At 35.2% G+C, this 19984-nt stretch overlaps 2 protein-coding genes and 1 pseudogene across 3 annotated transcripts; 2 read left to right on the top strand and 1 right to left on the bottom strand.

Annotated features, from left to right (window-relative positions):
* Nucleotides 1-3389: 3389 nt before the first annotated feature.
* Nucleotides 3390-6133, top strand: LOC143557368 (F-box/FBD/LRR-repeat protein At1g13570-like). The gene is made up of 5 exons (XM_077046462.1): nt 3390-3583; nt 3835-4639; nt 4711-4806; nt 4911-5066; nt 5143-6133. The coding sequence occupies exons 2-5, from the start codon at nt 4037-4039 to the stop codon at nt 5410-5412; spliced, it is 1125 nt and encodes a 374-aa protein (XP_076902577.1). The 5' UTR covers nt 3390-3583; nt 3835-4036; the 3' UTR covers nt 5413-6133.
* A 1579-nt stretch (nt 6134-7712) lies between these two features.
* Nucleotides 7713-9764, top strand: LOC143557364 (F-box/FBD/LRR-repeat protein At1g13570-like; annotated as a pseudogene). The gene is made up of 3 exons (XR_013139560.1): nt 7713-8818; nt 8902-9039; nt 9107-9764. The product of XR_013139560.1 is annotated as an F-box/FBD/LRR-repeat protein At1g13570-like (transcript).
* A 1144-nt stretch (nt 9765-10908) lies between these two features.
* LOC143557379 (telomerase reverse transcriptase-like) lies at nt 10909-18954 on the bottom strand. Its single transcript, XM_077046469.1, is given in 15 exon segments — nt 10909-11207; nt 11275-11699; nt 11701-13093; nt 13155-13290; nt 13357-13474; nt 13549-13760; nt 14248-14407; nt 14833-14898; nt 14998-15075; nt 15581-15835; nt 15924-16105; nt 16188-16347; nt 17576-17641; nt 17721-17798; nt 18581-18954. Coding segments are annotated over 15 exon segments (3954 nt in total). The 5' UTR covers nt 18944-18954; the 3' UTR covers nt 10909-10945.
* Between the last annotated feature and the right edge of the window lie 1030 nt (nt 18955-19984).

Genomic DNA, 19984 nt, shown 5'->3' with positions numbered 1-19984 from the left:
TTCCTGTGTAACCTTGGGTGCATGCATTCTCCGGCTGTATTGGGAGTAGACACAGCCACTGTGGGTGTTGTTTTCTTTGACGTCGACAATGGTGTTGTAGATAAAAATGAAATGCCGAAGAAACGAGGGAGGCTTAGTTATCTGGTTTTGTTGTTAGCAAAGGAACAAATGCCAATGTGAAAGTTCACGTGTGAATTATGATGGCATGGCTTATCTCAGGATGTAAAGGGATAGGATTCGGAAAACATAAAACCCGAACAACCCAATTAAAAAAAAACCAAACAACATCCCTTGCTGATAACACTTGAGTTCCATCTTAACAAAATTAGCCCCTGTAGTTTTAGCTTCATCACTTTTTCTCTAGACATGTAACCTTCATCAAATAGCCTCTCAAAATCTAACTTGAGCTTAACACAGTTTGACCTAATTACCGTTGACTAAAGTTTTCTTTAGTATCTAAACAAAAAACAAATTCACTAACCAAAAAACAAAAAATGCCATCAATCATAACTTTACGTGTCCAACCTACAAAATAAATCAAAGCCCATCCGTGTATAGTTTATAACGATCGATGCACTATTAAATTTCTAGCGTTATTAAGTTACGATCGAGGCATTAATAAATTTCTAGCGTTATTAAGTTATTACCATGTGTCGATATCACCTCGTATTTTGCATTTGCAACACGTGCTCAATAGTCAAATACCATTTTTTCCAATTTATTTCACTAATAATTTTAAATTTATTTCAGTTTAGGAGGGAATGAATATAATTTAAAAAACATTAAGGATTGGATTGTTACACAATCATCATGGGGCAGCTTCCATGTATATCTCCACATTTTACTCCAATTTTACTCACCATTCAACTCATTTCAAACCCTACAACTCCCTCTTCTCTCTCATCACTACCGCTCTCAAACACGACCAAAATCCCAACAACATGAGTACCCCATACACCTTAATGAGATGTCGGATGAAAGATCTCATATCATGTTTCAACGCACGTAAAGTCCAGACAGAGAAAGACGGAGACGAATCGGATAACCAGGAGGCAAACACGTCGTCGATTAATAATAATAATAATAATCGGAGTCGTGAACGAGAGAAAAAAGTGAAAGTTGAAACGACGTCGGAGTCGCCGGTGAGCTGGCAGTCGTGTGAGTCCGAGGAAGATGAGTACATCGTATTTTACTTTAAGAATGATGAAGCCGGCGGTGATGTTATTGAGGAACGTGGGTTAGACGCCGGCTGTTGCAATCTCCGGAATAAGGTTTGTTTTTCAAATTAATATTAATCCGTTTGATGATTTTATTATTAAATTTGAAATATAGAAGTAATGATTGTTTTTTTATTTAGAAGGTAACATATCAAGAATCCACTAGCAAGAATATTCAAGCTAATGCGTTAAACGAGTCTGAGTCTGAGCCCGAGACCAAGCAGCATAGGCATACGTGTAGCGAGTCAAGTGAGTCTGGTACAGATTCATTCTCCTTCCCAGCGTAAGTAACAATATTAATATTTTTTAAAATCTAATCAATTTATAATTAGGGGGTGTTTGGGAGTTGGGATTGTGAATTATGGAATGCATTGTAACACACAGTCCCAAACACTACCTTTAAATAGTTGTCATATTGCGATTTTATGGGAATTATTCTTTGATAATTTGCAGAGTCCAAAGGGAATGGCCAGGTAGTCCTGTGTTGATGCCAAGACCAGAGGTACACAACAAGTCATGTGGTGTCTGTATTCAATGTTGTAAATTCTAGCTTCATTGTGTCAAATGTGTTGATTCTTTATATTCATTGATAAGGGTAAAGTCGTCATTTCCCAAGCATTGTGATAACAGTAAGAAAACGAATTTTGCGGTCATAGGTTAGTTTGATGCGGAAAGTTTTTGCCTTGCCTTCCATTTGGCTGTAACTTATTTGGCGTTTTAACAAGAATTTTTTGATGATTTTGTTAGCAATCATGTTTCTGGTTTGGTTTAAGTTTAATTTTATTTGTTGGAAAAATTTGTAGATTGTAATTTGGATGGCATCCTCCCAAACCTCATTATATAATTTCTTGAAAATCAAAGACGTCTCTCTCAAAAGGTTGGTACGAGTTTGTGATAGCTTTATTGATAATTCACCAAAGAGTTCTTGATCTTGAATAATGTATACAGGCAAATAATTACAAGTTAGTTAATTATCTTTAAAAAATCAGAAGTTGTTATATGCTGAAAGTTTACCGTTTTTCATGTATGGAAGAACACTCATTTTTTTTTATCAACCACACAACAAATTTCATTTGTAACAAAGCATTATACAATGAGATGTAACATATCTTCATGTAATACATTTCATTTGAAAATCCAAGTTCCACCTAGACTCCTGGATCTTAAAGTATCATGGTGTTCAAGGCCTACACAATAGATGTCATATTGGTGTGTGTTGGTGCCTTGGTGAATTTGAATTGGCCTAAGTGCCATGAAGACCGCTTCAAAAACATCAAAAAGCCATCTTCTGTTCTATGTTATATTGGGCCATAACTTCATAATGTATTGTATTAATAAGCAATATTGGACTTAAGAGTTGTTATTAGCCTTTATCAATGGGGGCATGATGTCTATGGCCTAATTTGACTCATATTGATCTATTTTAATTTTGATCGGCCAATACTGACTTTCCTTCACCAATTTTTACTTTTATTAAACCAATATTGAGTGTGTTTGACCAAAATATGACGAATGAGTTATAACGGTCCATACAAAGTTTTATACTTTATCCGTTTATGTGAAAACTCATTAGCTATTAAATGTGTTTTGCATCTAACTAATATCCTTTTCTTTTATATTTTACATGACGTTAGTCCGACTGACATGTCTCTAACAAAAAACTCCTAGATCAACCACTCATAACCCGAGACGCCCCCCCCTCCCCCAAACAAAGAGGAAACCTTATTAAAAACCCTCTGAACAGTCGAGCCAGCTCGTGATAGCCGATTAGCCGCACCCAACCAATCTATGTCTAACGTATCAAAGCTACAACTTTAAATAAGTCTTTTTTAAATTAATAATAATAATAATAATAATATATCATCACTTTATACAGTGAGGTGGTATTTGGGATTCGTATTAAAATTTTAAGTGTAATTTATTAACTTTACCCTCTCAGAATCATAAACAATCTCAAACACCTTATTATTATTTGTAAAAAAAAATTAATAAATAGGTTATAAGTTAAAATTAGCAATCCCAAACCCCCCCCTGAAGCAAAGTAGTGCTCCCGTGAATGAAGTGAAGTCCGCTCATAATCTTCACTCAACTTCAACGAGTGTAATTAGGGAGGGTTACGTTCGGTTCCTTGGTGCTCCGACTCAGTCAGGTATTACCTCCGTCTAATATATCAGTTAATTACTTGTTTCAGTTTTCATGCATTCTGTTTTCATTTTCCGCAACATATGTTTATTCGTTTTGATTTTGGTGACTTTAGGGCTTACAACTTTCAATGTTTCTTTGTTTTTATGTTGTGGTTATACATTCTATGCTACCTGCTTAATACCTGTTGTTTGTAATTTCATGATTCATAAGTCTTAGGTCATGTAATTTCACTTACAAACACATGCATATATTATTATGTGAGAAATGCCAAACAAAAAAGTAACCAGATTCAACTAAGGAAGGGTTTGGATGTGGGTTTTGAGAGTTATTATGTAACACCAAGTAAAAGCCCTAATATAATATGTTGGAGGGCGGCTGTGGTGTTTTTTTTGATGTGTGTGGTATTAAACTTTTTATTATGCGGCCCTTTATAAGTTAATCATAGTCTAATATAGTAAGGGTAATTCATTAGATATAATCAACTCCAAACCACACATTTAAACACTATAAATTTGAATTAGGATTTGCGGACTCTTTCTTTGAATCGTGTTGAATTATTAGATTTGTTGTGCCCTGCACCTCCTAATCTCATATTTGACTTATTTTTACTTTATCTTAATTAACTGATTTTAACTACAACTAGTTTATTAATCCAGCAAAAAAAACAACTGAAGATGACAACTAAACGTCTGTGCGAAGCCGATCAATCATCTGTGGATAGAATCAGCACACTCCCTCAACAAATAATAGAAACCATCCTATGTCTTTTAGATTCAACAAAGGAGGCTGCAAGGACAAGCATTCTCTCACGGGGCTGGAGGTACAAGTGGACCACAATTCCTGAACTAGAGTTTGATCATGAAAAACGACGTGTCTCGGTGCAAGGATCTGACATGAGCTGTAAATCTTGCTATGAAATACACCAAGTTCTGTTACTGCACCAGGGTCCAATACACGAGCTCTGCCTTTACATTTGCGGTGGTGACGGCTGTTTGGAACTTGATCAAATAATACCGCGTTTGTCGATGATCCATACTCTCAAGAAATTAATACTTTCTGGATCGGGTGTTTCTCCCGGTTTGTATAATTTACCCTCATCTGTCTCCTCGTTTAATCACTTAACAGACCTATCAATCTGTTATCTTGATCTTTACCATCCACCAATATTCAATGGATTTCGTAACCTTAGAAGCTTATGCTTGCGGGAGGTTGGGATATATAAAAAATCCTTTCTACATCTTTTATCTAATTGCCCATCGCTTAAGAGCTTGATTCTGGTAAGCTCCAAGTTGAATATACGTTCTCATGTCATGGGCTTTCAAACTAATAATATTGTAACGTGTCTCAGATTATGAATGAATCAGATGAGAAATACACCATTAGGGAGCTATTCGGGTGTTTACCTATGATTGAACATTTAACTACTTGGCCTTATGTCGCTCCGGTAATATTGATCAACATTATATATATATATATATATATATATATATATTTGAAAGAAATGTTTTCAACTTTGGTGTTAATATTTGTTTTGTCCTATGGTTCAAGTGTCTTGTACTAGACTCGGTTCCACAAGAGCTTCCAGCACTAATCCACCTAAAATGCATTTGTTTCGAAGATATGTGTTTAGCTGAGGGCTATGGATTAACTATTCTCCTTATTTTGATCAAATGTTCCCCAAACTTAGAGAAAATTAAGCTAGAGGTAATATAATTATTATGTTATCTATCCTTCTCGTTTTGGTTCGCATGCTGATATACACTGACGCTCCTTCATGTAGGCTATGTGTCATCATGATTGTGTTGAGGAACACTCCATTGCATGGGAAGAATATTCAGATGTTTGGTTGGAGCATCTAAACGAATTGGAGATTGACTATTTCTACAACTCGAAGCGTGAGATGGAGTTTGTGAAATTTATCTTGGCTCGGTCACCCAAGCTGAAGAAGGTGAGCATAAGCACTGCACGCTTTATGGATCAAAGGACGGAGATGTCAGAAGCTCTCTTATGGGCCCCACGTGCATCGGCAGCTAGAATCTTTGTTTGGTAGCTGCTTCCAAGACATTTAGATTTTGGCTTTCAAAGTATAGAGTTACAAACCAATTTCAAATCTACTGTTTGGCTTGGATCATGTTTTTCTTTTGCACCTCTAGTTCTGTCTTACTTATATAGGCAATTGTTCCGGTAGTGCTTTATTCTTCTTTCTGCACCATTGGATTTATGGATTATTAAGTTGACAGTAAAAAAAATGAGAACTTGGAATTTATAATTTTGTTTTTATCAGGATACTTTGATTTACTATTTTACATTTTAATACAAGTCTTATGGATTTTGGTTTGATCAATGTAGGATGTTGAACTTTGAAATTTAGTATTATTTTGCAATGTTTGTTTGATTTTAAGTTACAGTAAAATGTCACACCATTGTTTTCGGGTTGTGGTATTACAATCCAAAGGGAGTGTCGTTTGATAGCCTTGATAGATGTTGAGTCGATTGTTGAATTGTGGTAGCATCTATTGTAGATCAAGTAGCAGCTAAAGTTTTACATGTCCTGTTTTAAGTTTCTTGCTGATTTTAATTCACGTTTGACATCAAATTGTGGCGGAAGTTGTTTGTTTGATTTTAGGAACCGTTGTTGGAACTTAGATTAAGGATAGAATGGTCGGGCAGTGAGGATAGTGAAAGCTCGCCATAGACAGCAATACGGATGTATGAACTCAACACTATAAACAAACATTCGAGTTACATACGAGAATAAATAACCTAAGGCTCACTGGCAGTGCCGGCTCTTATGTACAACAAAGTAAAGCCTTTGCTTAGGGCCACCATATATTTAAGGCCTCTATTTTAAAAAAATATATATATGTATATTTTCTATTATAAAATCCTTTGACCACTTTGACTCATAACTCAAAATCATTCTTGTGGGAAGATTCTGTTCTTGTTTACATGATGCCCAGTATATGAAACCATTTATTTGCTTCCATAGTTTCATGGTTTGGGTTTTGTTTTAATGTTATTTTGTTGGATTCAACAAGTAAAGAGCACTAGAGCAGGTGAAAAATAGATGAAAAGATTATCAATTATTTCTAGCAAAGTTACTTAATTTGCTTGATAACAAACTAACTTATTCTAGTTTAATTGTGCAGATTTGAATTTATTTTTCTAAAATCTTTAAATGAATTTCCAAAATTTTAATTTGGTTTCATATTTTTATCATAAATTATTGTTTTATTAAGCCCGAACCCAACCAATTTAGGTTAAACTCCTTTGATAAATACGATGGTTTGCTTTCTGATACCTAACTTTACTCAGCTGAAATAAATTAATAACCTATTTAGATATGAATCTACTAACTTAAAAAGTAAGCTTCACATCGAAACTGAATAGTTGTGACCGTTAAATATTAGGGGGGGTGTTTGGCCTAGCTTATATTTTTGTGCTTATGTTTATATCTTTTTGAAGCTTATAGCATATTTTATATCATTTGATAAGCTTTTTTTAAGTGTTTGGATTAGCTTATATTCTATAAGTTGATTATACATCTTAATAAATTGTTAAATCCATCATTTTTAATTTGTTATAGTAATAAGTTACTTCAACATTACTAATTCATCATCATTTGAAAGCAAATGAGTAATTTACCCCCTTAAACAAATAATCTTCTTCAAATAAGCTAAAAAACCATCTTCAAATAAGCATTTACAAATTAGCTTATATAAGCTTATAAGCCTAAACTAAAAAAGCTAAACCAAACAATAAATGAAGCTTGTTTTATTAAAAATGGTAAAAAAGTACAAGCTTTGCTAAAAAAGATAGGCCAAACACCCCTTTGGTATTCAATTAGTGAAGTGAAAAGTCGGAACATATTCTTCACTGAACGAGGGTTGGGGTTAGATTTCCTTCTCAGGTATCTTAATATATATATATATATTGTAAATTGTAATCACTTTTCATGCGCTTCTCTTTTCTTTTTATTTATTGTTAATAACATGGGTTTTGATTTTAGGGCTTTCAACTAACTTTCAATATTTCCTTGGCATTTGTGTTGTAATTATAAATCTATGCTTCCTGTTTCATTACTCTGTTTCTTTCAATATATAATAATTCATAGGGGTTGTTCATGTGGCTGCTAAATGTTAACCGAAAGAAAAAGCAACCAGGTTAAGTGATAAATAAGGAGGCCTTTCGATGTGGATTTTGATAATTATTATATTATGCGACAGTAACTAAATAAGTAAATATGATTTCTTTTAGAAGCTGTTATAATCACTTTGAGGGTATTAACTGTTTCAAGTTTATATCTACAAATAGTATTTAACTCCTCCTTTGATAATCATTTTTGTTATGTGTGGTATTAAACTTATTAGATGACCCTTTATAAGTTGTTAATCATAGTCTGATATTATATAGGGTAATTCATTAGATAATCAATACCAAAGCATGCATTCAAACGCTATAAATTTGAATGATCAGTACAAGACAATGGTTTAATCTTCGCATTGAAAACCAAATAAAGAATTAGCATAGCCACAATGATACGTGGACTCTTTCTTTGATCGTTGGATTATTAGATTTGTTGTGCTCTACTCCTGCAAATCTTTTGTATTGCTTGTTATTACTTTTTCTTAAACTGATTTTAACTATAACTAGTTTGTTAATACTTAATACAAAAAAAAAAAAAAAAAAAACTACAAGTATGAGCAAAGCTGAACAATTGCCTTTGGATAGAATCAGCACACTCCCTCAACCCATTATAGATAGCATCCTATGCCTTTTAGACTCTACGGCGGAGGCAGCGAGGACAAGTATTCTTTCAAGGGAATGGAGGTACAAGTGGATAACAATTCCTAAACTTGAGCTTCCTCATGATAAACAGCGTGTCTTGGCGCAAACATCTGACGGGAGATGTAAATCTTGCTATAATATACACCAACTTCTGTCACTGCACCAGGGTCCAATACACGATCTCATTCTTGAAACACCTGAAGAAGACTGTTTGGAGTTTGAGAAAATAATGCTTCATTTGTCTAGAAAGCATCCTGTGAAGACACTATCACTTCATGGACCTGATCATTTACCCGATTATAAGTTACCCATGATTATCTTTTCGTTTCATCACATAACAGAACCTCAATCTCTCTTATGTTCATATTGACCATCCACCAATATTTAGTGGATTTGGTAGCCTTCAAAGCTTATATTTGAGGGAAGTAGAGATCCCTACAAAAACTCTTCCACATCTTTTATCCAATTGTCCTTCACTTAAAAAACTGGGTCTGCTAAGTTCCCGCTCGAATATACGTTCTCTTGTCATGGGCTTGCAAAACTTATCTAAATATTGTAACTTGCTGCAGTTTGCAGGTCCTTGTCATGATTATATATGCACCATTATTGAGTTATTCTAGTGTTTACCTGTGATTGAACATCTAACTACCTGGCCTTTTGTCTTTGAGGTAATATTTATCCATATTATTTGTAAATGATAGAAAAGTTTTTAACTTTGGTTGCTAATCTTTGTCTTGGTCAATGGTTCAAGTGGCTTAAACTAGACTCGATTCCGCCAGAGCTTCCAACCTCACTAGTTCACCTCAAATACTTTTGTTTTGAAGAGATATTAGCTTTTCTTCTTATTTTGATCAAATGTTCTCCAAACTTGGAGAAAATCAAGTTAGAGGTAAATGTGTGGTTACATCTTTAAATATGTTTGTTATGCTTACACATTGACATCAACCTTCATGCAGAGTTATGATTCGGATTTTTTTGAAGAATGCTCCATTATATGGGGAGATTATTCAGACGTTTGGTTGGAGCATCTGAATGAATTGCATATTGAATGTTTCAATAACTATGAACCTGAGATGGAGTTTGTGAAGTTTATCTTGGCTAGGTCACCCAGGCTGAAGAAGGTGACCATATACAGTATGGTTTTTGAGCATCAACAGACGGAGGAGATGTTAAAAACTCTCTTACAAGCCCCGCGCGTGTCACCTGTAGTAATAACCGTTTGGTAAAGGTTGCCTGTTGAGATTTGTGATGATAATCCATGGTTCTTGTTTTGCTACTTTTTTTTGTTCTGGTTAGTCCTTTGACTTTTTTGGCTGTTGGTAACTTGGTATACTTAAAAGTCAAAACGTATCCGAGGTTAAAGGGTAATGTATAAAAAGGTAAGGTAGCAACAGATGTTGGAGTTATGGTCTAGAAGTGAACCTAGTTAAGGAATGCTACTTTTGTATTCGTTTTAACTTTTTTATTAGAAAAGAATTATTGGGGGTTAAGCGTTGGTGGTGACAGCTGGTGGGTGGTTAAGCGTTGGTGATAGTTGTCTTGATGGTGATTGGTAGGTGGTAAAGAACAATTGTAGTGTGGTTGTGGCAATGGCAAATGTGATAGCGAGGGTCGTGTTGGCTGTTGTGTTGGAGGCAACCGGTAGGTGGTGGCAATGGCAGTGACCGGCAGGTGATTGCGGTAGATGGTGTTGTCTCATAGGAAGTCTTGTTAGTAAAATTAATCTATTGTAAAATTCGAGTACCCAAATCTATCCATTGAAGAATAAGTCATGATCGTCTTGTGTGACAGTTTCCATTTTGTAATATAAATCTTGCTGAAAATGATGGATTGATTATACCTTATTTTTAAAAAATAAAAAATGTTTATTTTAAATATGAATTTCTTTTTGTTATTTTTAAAAATAAAAATATCATTCTAAAAAAATAAAATAAAAATTAAACAAATTTGCTTTAAAAATAACAATAATAAAATATAACAAAGAGTAAATTGCAGTTTTTGTTCATGTGGTTTGTCCAAATCTATGGTTTTAGTTTAATAGTAGTAAATTTGTGATTTTCGTCCATTGGTTGCATTTCACTTGCAGTTAAATCCGACTCTACCACTCCCGTTAAGTCTGGTCGTTAAACCTATTAACGTGCATCTCATGTGATGAGCAATTTTGTCCTTTTTCTCTCTAAATAAATCTCAGCCCCTCACCTGAGAAGGCTTGCAAATTAGGGTTGGGGTTTATGAAATAACCGTGGAAACTGAGACTATAACTGTGGCTACAACTTTATGAAATAAAAATTGTACACGAGCAAATATGTATGGTAATCAAGAATCAAATAGTGAAAAGATAGGAAAGGATCACACAAAGAAACAAGTCGGAGATATAACTCTCGAAATCAATACCACTCGTTAAACTAACCCCCTCCTACTTTTACACATTTGACTCTAACCCTTATATTTGGTGCATTTGGAAACTGAGAAATTTGGTGGGGTTCAAAAGAAAGCCGACATCCCTACGCACGTAGCTCAATTAGTAAAGATAAAAGCACTGAGTTTCTTGTGAGTGAAAAATAGGTCCAACTACCATCCAAGGGGCTGGGTTTGACGTGGGTGAGGTGGTCACTTTGATGCCTGGTCCAATTTTAAAAGAATTGTTTTTACACCATATATAATGTTTAGCACATGAACATGTCACGAGTTATATAACATAGTTGATGTCTCCCAGTTGTTGTGAAGAAATATTAAATTCCCATACATAAACAAAATTCATTACATTTCATCCATCATTAGTACAAAATGTGGCATCAATACTTGATTTTCCATAGTACTGAGGAATTTGATTTATCAACAGCAAACTTTAAGTCAGGCGATTTTACGTTACCTGATTTCAACTCCAACTCCGACTCCAACAGATATAGTAAATCACTATATCGCGATTGCTTTCGCTTTAAAACCTCAATGTAAGCAGTTAATCCAAGCCATTCAACTTCCCACCTTTTCACTTTAAGAATCGGCCGAATACCATGCATGCAATACGCCCGTCTCTTCATAAGCCTATACATATACCTGAAAAATAGAAACGTTAAAAGTACATATTTGTTTTATTTTCAAAATAAGTTACTTTAGTACCTACCTCAAAGAGTTGCGAATGATGTCAAAATAAGCTCCCGAGTCAAAACTACAAACGTCTGACAAATGACACGCGTAGCAATGGAACTTCATCGCGCAAAGCAAAAACACTTGATGGATGTTCAATCTCACAACAGATGCTGAATTAATATTCGAATCAAAAAAGATGACGTGACATTTGGGTCGCAAATAATCACACATTTTTTTCCTGAAATGTTGACCGGGATCCCCTTGCCAGCAGACTGTAAGAGTTGACCTTAAATGGCTGTCAAGGTACCTTGTGTAATCCGCCTGAACTTCTAGAGTCTTGCAGTTAACAAACAAACCACTCCATGGAAGAAACTTATTACCATCTTCATAAACATATGGCATGTTTGACTTTGACTTTATTTTGTCAAAGTCAAAACTTAAACCGAATTTTTCTTTTTTTCATGTTGCAATTGTACTCGCAGAATCCTCTTTCTAGCCTGGAAAGGAAGCCAAGGGCTAGCTTCTTCGAGGTTGATATAAAAAGAAAATCATCGATAAACCTAAGAAGCATAAAATCGGATGATTCATCCGAACGTTCTGAATCTGATTTGATAACCTTGTTTAAAAATGGAACAAGTTTGCAGTTTTCCATGTGTCCATAGTAAAATGAGCAGAGTAATGAAGACAAAATGCTTCCTTGCGGTATCCCAACATTTTGCAGGTAAAATTGTTTATCCATGCAAAGCAGGTTATTCTTCACATGCTGTTGAAGATTAACCCAGAGATTATTTTTTGTTGCAGTTCTGCGCGTTCCCTGATCAACAGTAACGCCATGAGAGGAGCGGTTTTGAGCACCAGATCGGAATCTTTTACACGAATTGACGTACGGAATCACTTGAAAGTGTCGTTTTGATGCGATGATTTGTTGCGTGTCATGTAGAAGATGATCGTCGACTATAACATCTTTCATCAGATGAAGCAGCTTGTCCTGACTGATGGAATCATAAGCTTTTTGGACATCAGCAACAACCATATACACGCAAGGTAACATCTCGGATCCATTTTTAATTCGAGATAAGAAGTTTCTCAAGTTTTCGTGCACCTCGTTGTAACTGAACACCGACGAACCTAGTTTTTCAGGATTTTTCTTCTGCACGTCTTTTAACGCGACGTGTAAATCCTGAAGAACAACGTTTACGGCCTTGTATTCCTTACCAGCGAGTCGTGATGAGGATTTAAGATTAGCCAAGGGCCGTATTCCGTTTGCTTTTGGCCGGAATCTAACCCTAGAGAAACCAAATCTTCTAGAATTCAGGATTTGTTTTACAGAACTCTTATTCACCAAACTGTAACAATCGTATTTTAAGCATCCGACTGTGAGTTTTTCCCAAACTGATTTCTCGTAAAAGAATACCTGTAACTTCCCGTGCTCACCTTCAGTTACATAGAAGTTAGCTTGCAGCAATGGCACTACGACTGATGCAAACAGCCAATGTATCCATCTTGCTAGAAGATCCCGAGAGTTGCAGAGCAACGGAAACTCTGATAATTTCAGTTTATACATACACTGATGCAGCGAAAACTTCTCATATATGCGTAACCTGATAAACTTGGATATGTTCTTCCTGAGAATCCGCCAGTTTCCAAGCAGTTCCCGGGGAATAATGTTCATACAAGCCGCCCATACAAACGATTCCACCTGGCGTTGTGAGCAAAAAGATGCCACATTCGTAGTTGAAGTGCTGACATCAATGGAATGTTGATCCAATGCATGCTTGTTCAGTATCTTAACCCGAGGACAATGAATTGCTTTCCTTATAAGAACCCGAAGCTGCTTATGAAGTGAGTGATATCTGCAATAAACGATCAAAGAACATATACCTTCGGATGCATAAATGTGTGTCATTGACTCACGGGCATGCTGTTCTGATGGCACACGTGCCATTGGTGTGAGAGCATTGGGTTGGCTGAACAGCTGAGCAGACATCAAAAATATCTTTGAACAAAGCATTTGCACCAGAAACATTTGGCCTCAGATGATTTATTATGTCTTGATATTATTAAGGTCATCAAAAACATTGGTTATAAAGTTGAATTTAAATGAGATAGAGGATACGTTTTCCTGGAAGAACTGACAACGAACGTTCCAACTTATACAACATGGGGCGCTTATTAATCTGATTTTCCGCCGGACCCTTCCAGAGTTTTTGCCAAAGAGAACAACAAGAGCACATCTATGGATTATATAACATACATTTCAGCTTTATTATATAATGGTACACAGCTCGGTTTATATACATATTATTACCTTATCCTGAGTTAAACAACTCTTTGTATCATGAGATGAAAGCTTCCTACGTGTGCGCTTGCGTCTGGAAGCATGTGATCTTGATCGCTTCCTATATTGAACTCCATTTTCTTGGTTATTTTTACTCAAGTCAACGTCCATTGTTGAATCTTCATGACAGCTCTTCATAGTAGCGATGTTCATAGTAACAGAACTAGCTTTATCGAAAACACCTATTAGAAATATTTATTATATCAACAACTTGTTAACCATGAAGATCATCATCATCATCGTACTCAGTATATCCCACCAATAGCAATGCTATGGTAGGGTCTGAGGAGGGTAAGATGTAGACAGCCTTACCTCTATCCCATAGGGATAGAGAGGCTGCTTCCGGTGAGACCCCCGGCTCGATAGTAGTTTTGCATCAAGCCTTGGACATAAGGCACATAGCACTCAATCATCGGGACACCGGCTGATTGGTGCATGTGCCCTTGTCTTTCGGCTATCAACGCCACCACATGATGCCTGATTAACCTTCCGCCACTTTTAACGTTATTTTCACGAGATTAGTAAAATAACGTCAAAATTAGTGCAATTTTACTTTTGCCCACCCGAGGGTTCACACATATATACATTATATGCGCGCACCGCAAGCACGGCGTTGTTAACCATGAAGATGCCGAAGTATAATAGAAACAAAATCATGAAGCCTTTAACCTAGCGATTGCTGCTGATTCTTGGACTGAGAAGTACGTTCCAAGTGTTTCAAGCATAAATCAATGATGGCAGTTCCCGCCACCTGATTATGTTTCTTTTCATTTAGAGAAATAAATATTGAAGAATACTTCAATAAATAAACCATGAGAGCATCTCCTATCTGCATATTCAAGATAAATACTCAATTTACAGAGATCTTTTAACTAGGCCTTTAAACGAACAGAACATTCAATAAACTGTTCGGCGGGAAGTTTATTTATGTTTGTTTATTTAATAAACGAACGAACATGAACAAAAAATTTGTGATCGTTTAATTTAACAAGCAAACACGAACACACGTTTTGTTCGTTCATTTATGTTCGTGAACGTTCGTTTATGCTCGTTTATTTTTGTTTGTGTTCATTTATGTTTGTGAATTGTTCGTGTAGATTTTAAACAAACACGGACATGAACACAAATATTTGTCCGGTTAAGTGTCCGTGTCGTTTAAAGTTAAATGAACGAACATGAGCATGTCCTTGTTTGTGTTCATTCAGTTCGTTTACAGGCCTACTTTTAACCCCAAAAGGAGAGGATAATAGTTACCCTCTTTAAAAGCAAACTCCATGAAGGTGATGCTAGAGCTTCTACAACAATGCTTGAACGTGTGCGCTGTCAAATATATAAATCTGTTAGCATAGTGTATGTTTCTTCCAGCAAAGAACAATCGGGCTAAAACAAATGGTACACTCTTAAAAGTTGAAATTTCACCTTATTATAGCCTGTGCATATTACATTCTTTGAAGAGTTGTTCTCAGATAATATCATTTCAATAGTCCTTCTAACAATCTGTATAAGTTATAAAATGTAGCAGCTTATGACATCTATCAAAATGAAAGTCAACTTGGCGCAGAGTTTGTGCTTAGAGAGGGTGTGCGTATAGCTTTTTAGGTTGTACATACAGATGTACAACCTAAACCCGTTTAAGTAAATAAAATTAAACTTTCATAATTATAATTTTATCTTTGTTTTTCCCGTTTTCTATTTTCCCTGAATATACTCACACAATTTCCAATCAATTTTCATGAATATAATTATTTTAAAAATTATAAAAAAATCAAATTACTATTTTTTTCTGACGACTCTAAATTATATCCATCTACTTTAAAAAATCTTTTAATTTTTCTGGTAAACGGATCAAATGGGTCATTTTCGAGTGTGTGCAGGTTGGAGTTGAAATCTTTGACACCAATAATAATATGGGTCCGGTCAGATTGCACATTTTAACCCTCAACTCGACACAATTGACACCACTAATATTTATGCATATTCAATTAAAAAAGATGGGCCGGACCTCAACTTGGGGGTAGCGAGAATGGTAATCAAAGGGAGGAGGAGAAGGCACATTCTCAGAGAGGACAACAATGCAGTGATCGAAGAGATTGTGGTAGTCGGGTGGATCGTCTTCTCGAAGGAGAAACGACATACGGTCACCTTGGCAACGAAGACAATCCCGACTACTACCCTTGCAGCAGCATTGACCTGTTGCTGGAGGAGGAATCAAGGAAAGCAAGGTTTCCTCGAGAGTGCGAGCACAACAAGAGCACATCTGTGGATTATATAACAACATGCAGTGTAGGTTTATTATATAATGGTACATAGCTCTGTATATATATACATATATAGATACATATTACCTTCTCCTGAGGTAAAGAACTTTTTGTATCACAAGATGAAAGTTTCCTACGTTTGCGCTTGCGTTTGGAAGCATGTGATCTTGATCGCTTCCTTGACTGAACTCCATTTTCTTGGTCATCTTCATGACAGCTCTTCGTAGTAGCGGTATTCATAGTGACAGAACCAGCTCTATCAATAACACCTGTTAGAAATATTTATATCAACAAATTGGTAACCAAGAAGATGCCGAAATCTAATAGGAACAAAATCATGAAGCCTTTAACCTAATGATCGCTGCTGATTCTTGGATTTAGAAGTACGTTTCAAGTGTTTCCAGCATAAATCAATGATGGCAGTTCCCGCCACCTGATTATGTTTCTTTTTATTTAAAGGAATAAATATTGAAGAATACTTCAATATATAAACCATGAGGGCATCTCCTACCTGCATATTCAAGATAATTACTCAATTCACAAAGATCTTTATACTAGCCTTATAAACGAACCGAACGTTCAGAGAGATGTTCGTGAACCATTTGTGTTCGTTTAATTAACGAACGAACCATAGTTATGAAATGCGTTAGGCGCACTCAAGGCGCAAATAAAGCGTGGGCCTCGGGGAAAAAAAGCGCACTTAAAATATTATTTTCACAAATATGTTGTAATGGAAATATCACTTTTTTCATATTCCAATATATTTCAAGCCATAATCCTCTAACATAAACTACCAAAATCATCTAAAATCCCAAAAAAACCAACATATATCATCAAAGCAGAGAGTTTATTCAAAAACAAATTATCTGAGCATTTTCAATCAAAAGTAATGGCAGACTATTCAACAACAATCTAAATTAAATTAAAGTTTAAAAACATGTTAACACGTTGCATGATGCCAATTAGTACATAAAATACACTATATTAAACTTTCAATTATGAAAAGGATGCATCTTCAAATAATTAAAATTAAAAATTATGAGAAATTGAGAATCAATCACAAGATATGTTAATCATGTTCTTTAATTATGTTAACCTAATTAATTTTAGATAAGTTGTTTAATTGTGTTAAGTGATCAAGTCAAATGAAAATCAAATAAAATCAAGCAGAAAAATAAGGAAGGCCCGATTTTTCTACGAAATTAGCGCATGTAAGTAAAGAAGGCGGTGAACCACCGGTTCGCTAAAAAAACGCCTAGGCAGTCAGGTGTTGCGCTTTTAATAACTATGGAACGAACATGAACACATGTTTCCTTCGTTCATTTACGTGCGTGAACGTTCATTCATTTATGTTTGTTTGTGTTCATTTACATTTATTCATATATGTTTATTTATGCTCGTTTAGCTTTGTTCATGTATGTTTGTTCATGTTTATTTGTATTCATTTATGTTTGTTCATATATGTTTGTTTATTTTTGTTCTTGTATGTCCGTCTTTGTTCAGTTATGTTCATTTATGTTTGTGAACTTTTCGCTTAGATTTCAAACGAACAAACATAAACGAGCAGGGACATGTTCATGTCCATGTTCATTCAATTTGTTTACATGCCCTTTTCGTGTCCAATTAAGTGTTCGTGTTCGTTCAAGTTAACTGAGCAAACACGAATATTTCATGTTCGTTCGGTTAATTTACACGCCTACTTATAAGTTTTAACCCCAAAAGAAGAGGATAATAGTTACCCTCTTTGAAAGCAGACTCCATGAAGGTGATGCTAGAGCTTCTACAACAATGCTTGAACGCGTGCGCTGTCATTTGTCAAACATATAAATTTGTTAAGAACAAACTCTAAAACAAATGGTACATTCTTAAAAGTTGAAATTTCACCTTATTATAGCCTGTGCATATTACATTCTTTGAAGAGTTGTTCTCGGATAATATCATTTCAATGGTCCTTCTAACAATCTGTATAAGTTATAAAAAGTAGCAGTTTATTACATCTATCAAAATGAAAGTCAACTCGTCTCAAATTTGCTTGAGGCGCGCCCCTTGTACATTTAGGTTGTACATAGAGAGATTATTTGTATATTAAGTTGTGTATAAGAATTTTTTACATCAAAACTTTGGATTATAGATATAATTTGAGATTTTGTTTTTTTTTTCAATCTTGTCAAAGAAATATAAGGCAAAGGTGTCACTCTTGTCGGGTTGGAACGTGCAACCCGACCATATTACTATTCGTGTCAAAGATTTCAACCTTAACCGACACATATGTAAATTTGGTTCGACCCGTTTAACTTATTTATCAGAAAAAGAAAAACAAAATTGATATAATTTAGCGCCGGTTGAGTAAATGAGTAATATGAATATTTTATTTGAAAATTAATAAAAGAAACTTGAAAATAAATTGGAAATTACAGTGTATCTACAGAAAAATAAAAAAATCAAAAACTTAAATAAAAATATAATTATAAGTCATTTTTAAATACTTAAACGGGTCAACTAAACCCGCCCCGTTTTCTTAAACGGGTCATGTTAATCCACCCCCCAAAATGTGTTCTTTTGCGTCGGGTTCTGGTCGTGTCAAGAAACGTCAATGTTAAAGTACAAAAGAAGACAAAAGTGAGAAGTATTTGTGGCCACACAAAAAACCAGTCAACAAAAAAATGAAAAAATCTTAACTCAAAATATAAATATATTTTTTTATGGAATAACTTGAGCCTGTAAACTAAAGAGATAGAGCAGACCTCAAGTTGGGGGTAGCGAGAATGGTAATCTAAAGAAGGCGGAGGAGAAGGTGCATTGTCGGGGAGGACAAGAAAGCAGTGATGGAGGAGGTTGCGGTAATCGGGTGGATCGTCTTCTCGGAGGAGAAACGGCATACGGTCACCTTGGCAACAATGAAGACAATAATAATAATAATAATAATAATAATCTTGAATACTACTACTACTACTACGCTTGCAGTAGCATTGAGTAGTGCCTGTTGTTGTTTGAGTTTGAGGAGGAAGTAAGGAAAGTATGGTTTGGGCGAGAGTGGCAGCACGGTTTTTGAATAGTTTCCATAGCACCTCTGGAACTCTCTTTCGTCTTGTCTTCTCGCCATTCATTTCATCCGACCAACACAAACTCAAATTCAAACTAAAACCGAAACCGAAACCGAAACCGAAAGCAAACAAAATAAATATAAAAATTCAAATTAACCCACCAGATGACCAGACAAGTGAGCTTTTGTTTTTTTGAAACGACTTTTTTACAACAAAACTTGTCTTATTCTATCTTAAACTAGATATGAACTTCTCGTATGATTAATGTTTACCAGGTAAACTTATCAAGACGAGTTAATTACTAAATAAAAAGCTCGTATAATGGATGTAAAGTAATCATTGATCATTATCTACTCGTAACGACTAGTTGACCAAACAAACTTACCATTCCGGTTGGTGTTTTGAAAAACAAACCGGTTCGATGCATTTGGTTACCAAACTCATCGTCATGGATAGTTTGATAAACTACTCGCGACTCTTAAGGTTTATAATCTGCTCGTCGCGACTAAAGGATATCTTATTTACTCGTGGGCGTTGATTACGAGACTTTAAACTTATTTAATTCTTACGAGTAGATGATTAGTAAAACTGGTCGTTACGGTTAGTTTATAAACACGTGGCAAATTTTTATTGGTTATACAAACTACTCGTTGGCAATCATAAACTATTCGTCACGACTAGTTTATAATACCTATTTTGAGAATTTGTTTGAAATGACACCTAAAATCTGAAAAATATATTCATAAACGCCTAATTTGGGAAATTTTCCCAAACAAAAATCAAGTATATGAACTTCAAATTTCAAAATGTGTATTATTGAATATATCATAATCAAAAGTGACCGTTAGCAATCCGAGGAAGAAAACATTTCAAATACATGATTCTAAGGAATGAAGCTTGAGTTTTCATAGAAAAACTAGTATTCCGACCCCACGCTTCGCGGCAGCTAAATCCATTCGATCAACTAATTAGCCTACTTGTGTGTTGTGTTGGTACTCGAACGGGCGATCAACTAATTAGCTCACTTGTGTGTTGTGTTGGTAGTCAGACGTGAAACCATTCGATTAAATAATTAGCCTATCTGCGTGTCAAACTAATTAGCCT

This window comes from Bidens hawaiensis, unplaced genomic scaffold (genome assembly GCF_021521415.1).
Source record: "Bidens hawaiensis isolate Kalapana, Puna unplaced genomic scaffold, B.hawaiensis_p1.1 tig00018938_1, whole genome shotgun sequence".
Classification (NCBI taxonomy): domain Eukaryota; kingdom Viridiplantae; phylum Streptophyta; class Magnoliopsida; order Asterales; family Asteraceae; genus Bidens; species Bidens hawaiensis.
This window is presented reverse-complemented; position numbering and strand designations above follow the sequence as displayed.

Excerpts from the sequence above, each read along its gene's own strand:
- LOC143557368 (XM_077046462.1), top strand. The coding sequence starts at position 4,037 with ATGACAACTAAACGTCTGTGCGAAGCCGATCAATCATCTGTGGATAGA. Across the intron at positions 4,640-4,710 it reads CGCTTAAGAGCTTGATTCTG|ATTATGAATGAATCAGATGA; the intron begins GTAAGCTCCAAG and ends AACGTGTCTCAG. Across the intron at positions 5,067-5,142 it reads TAGAGAAAATTAAGCTAGAG|GCTATGTGTCATCATGATTG; the intron begins GTAATATAATTA and ends TCCTTCATGTAG.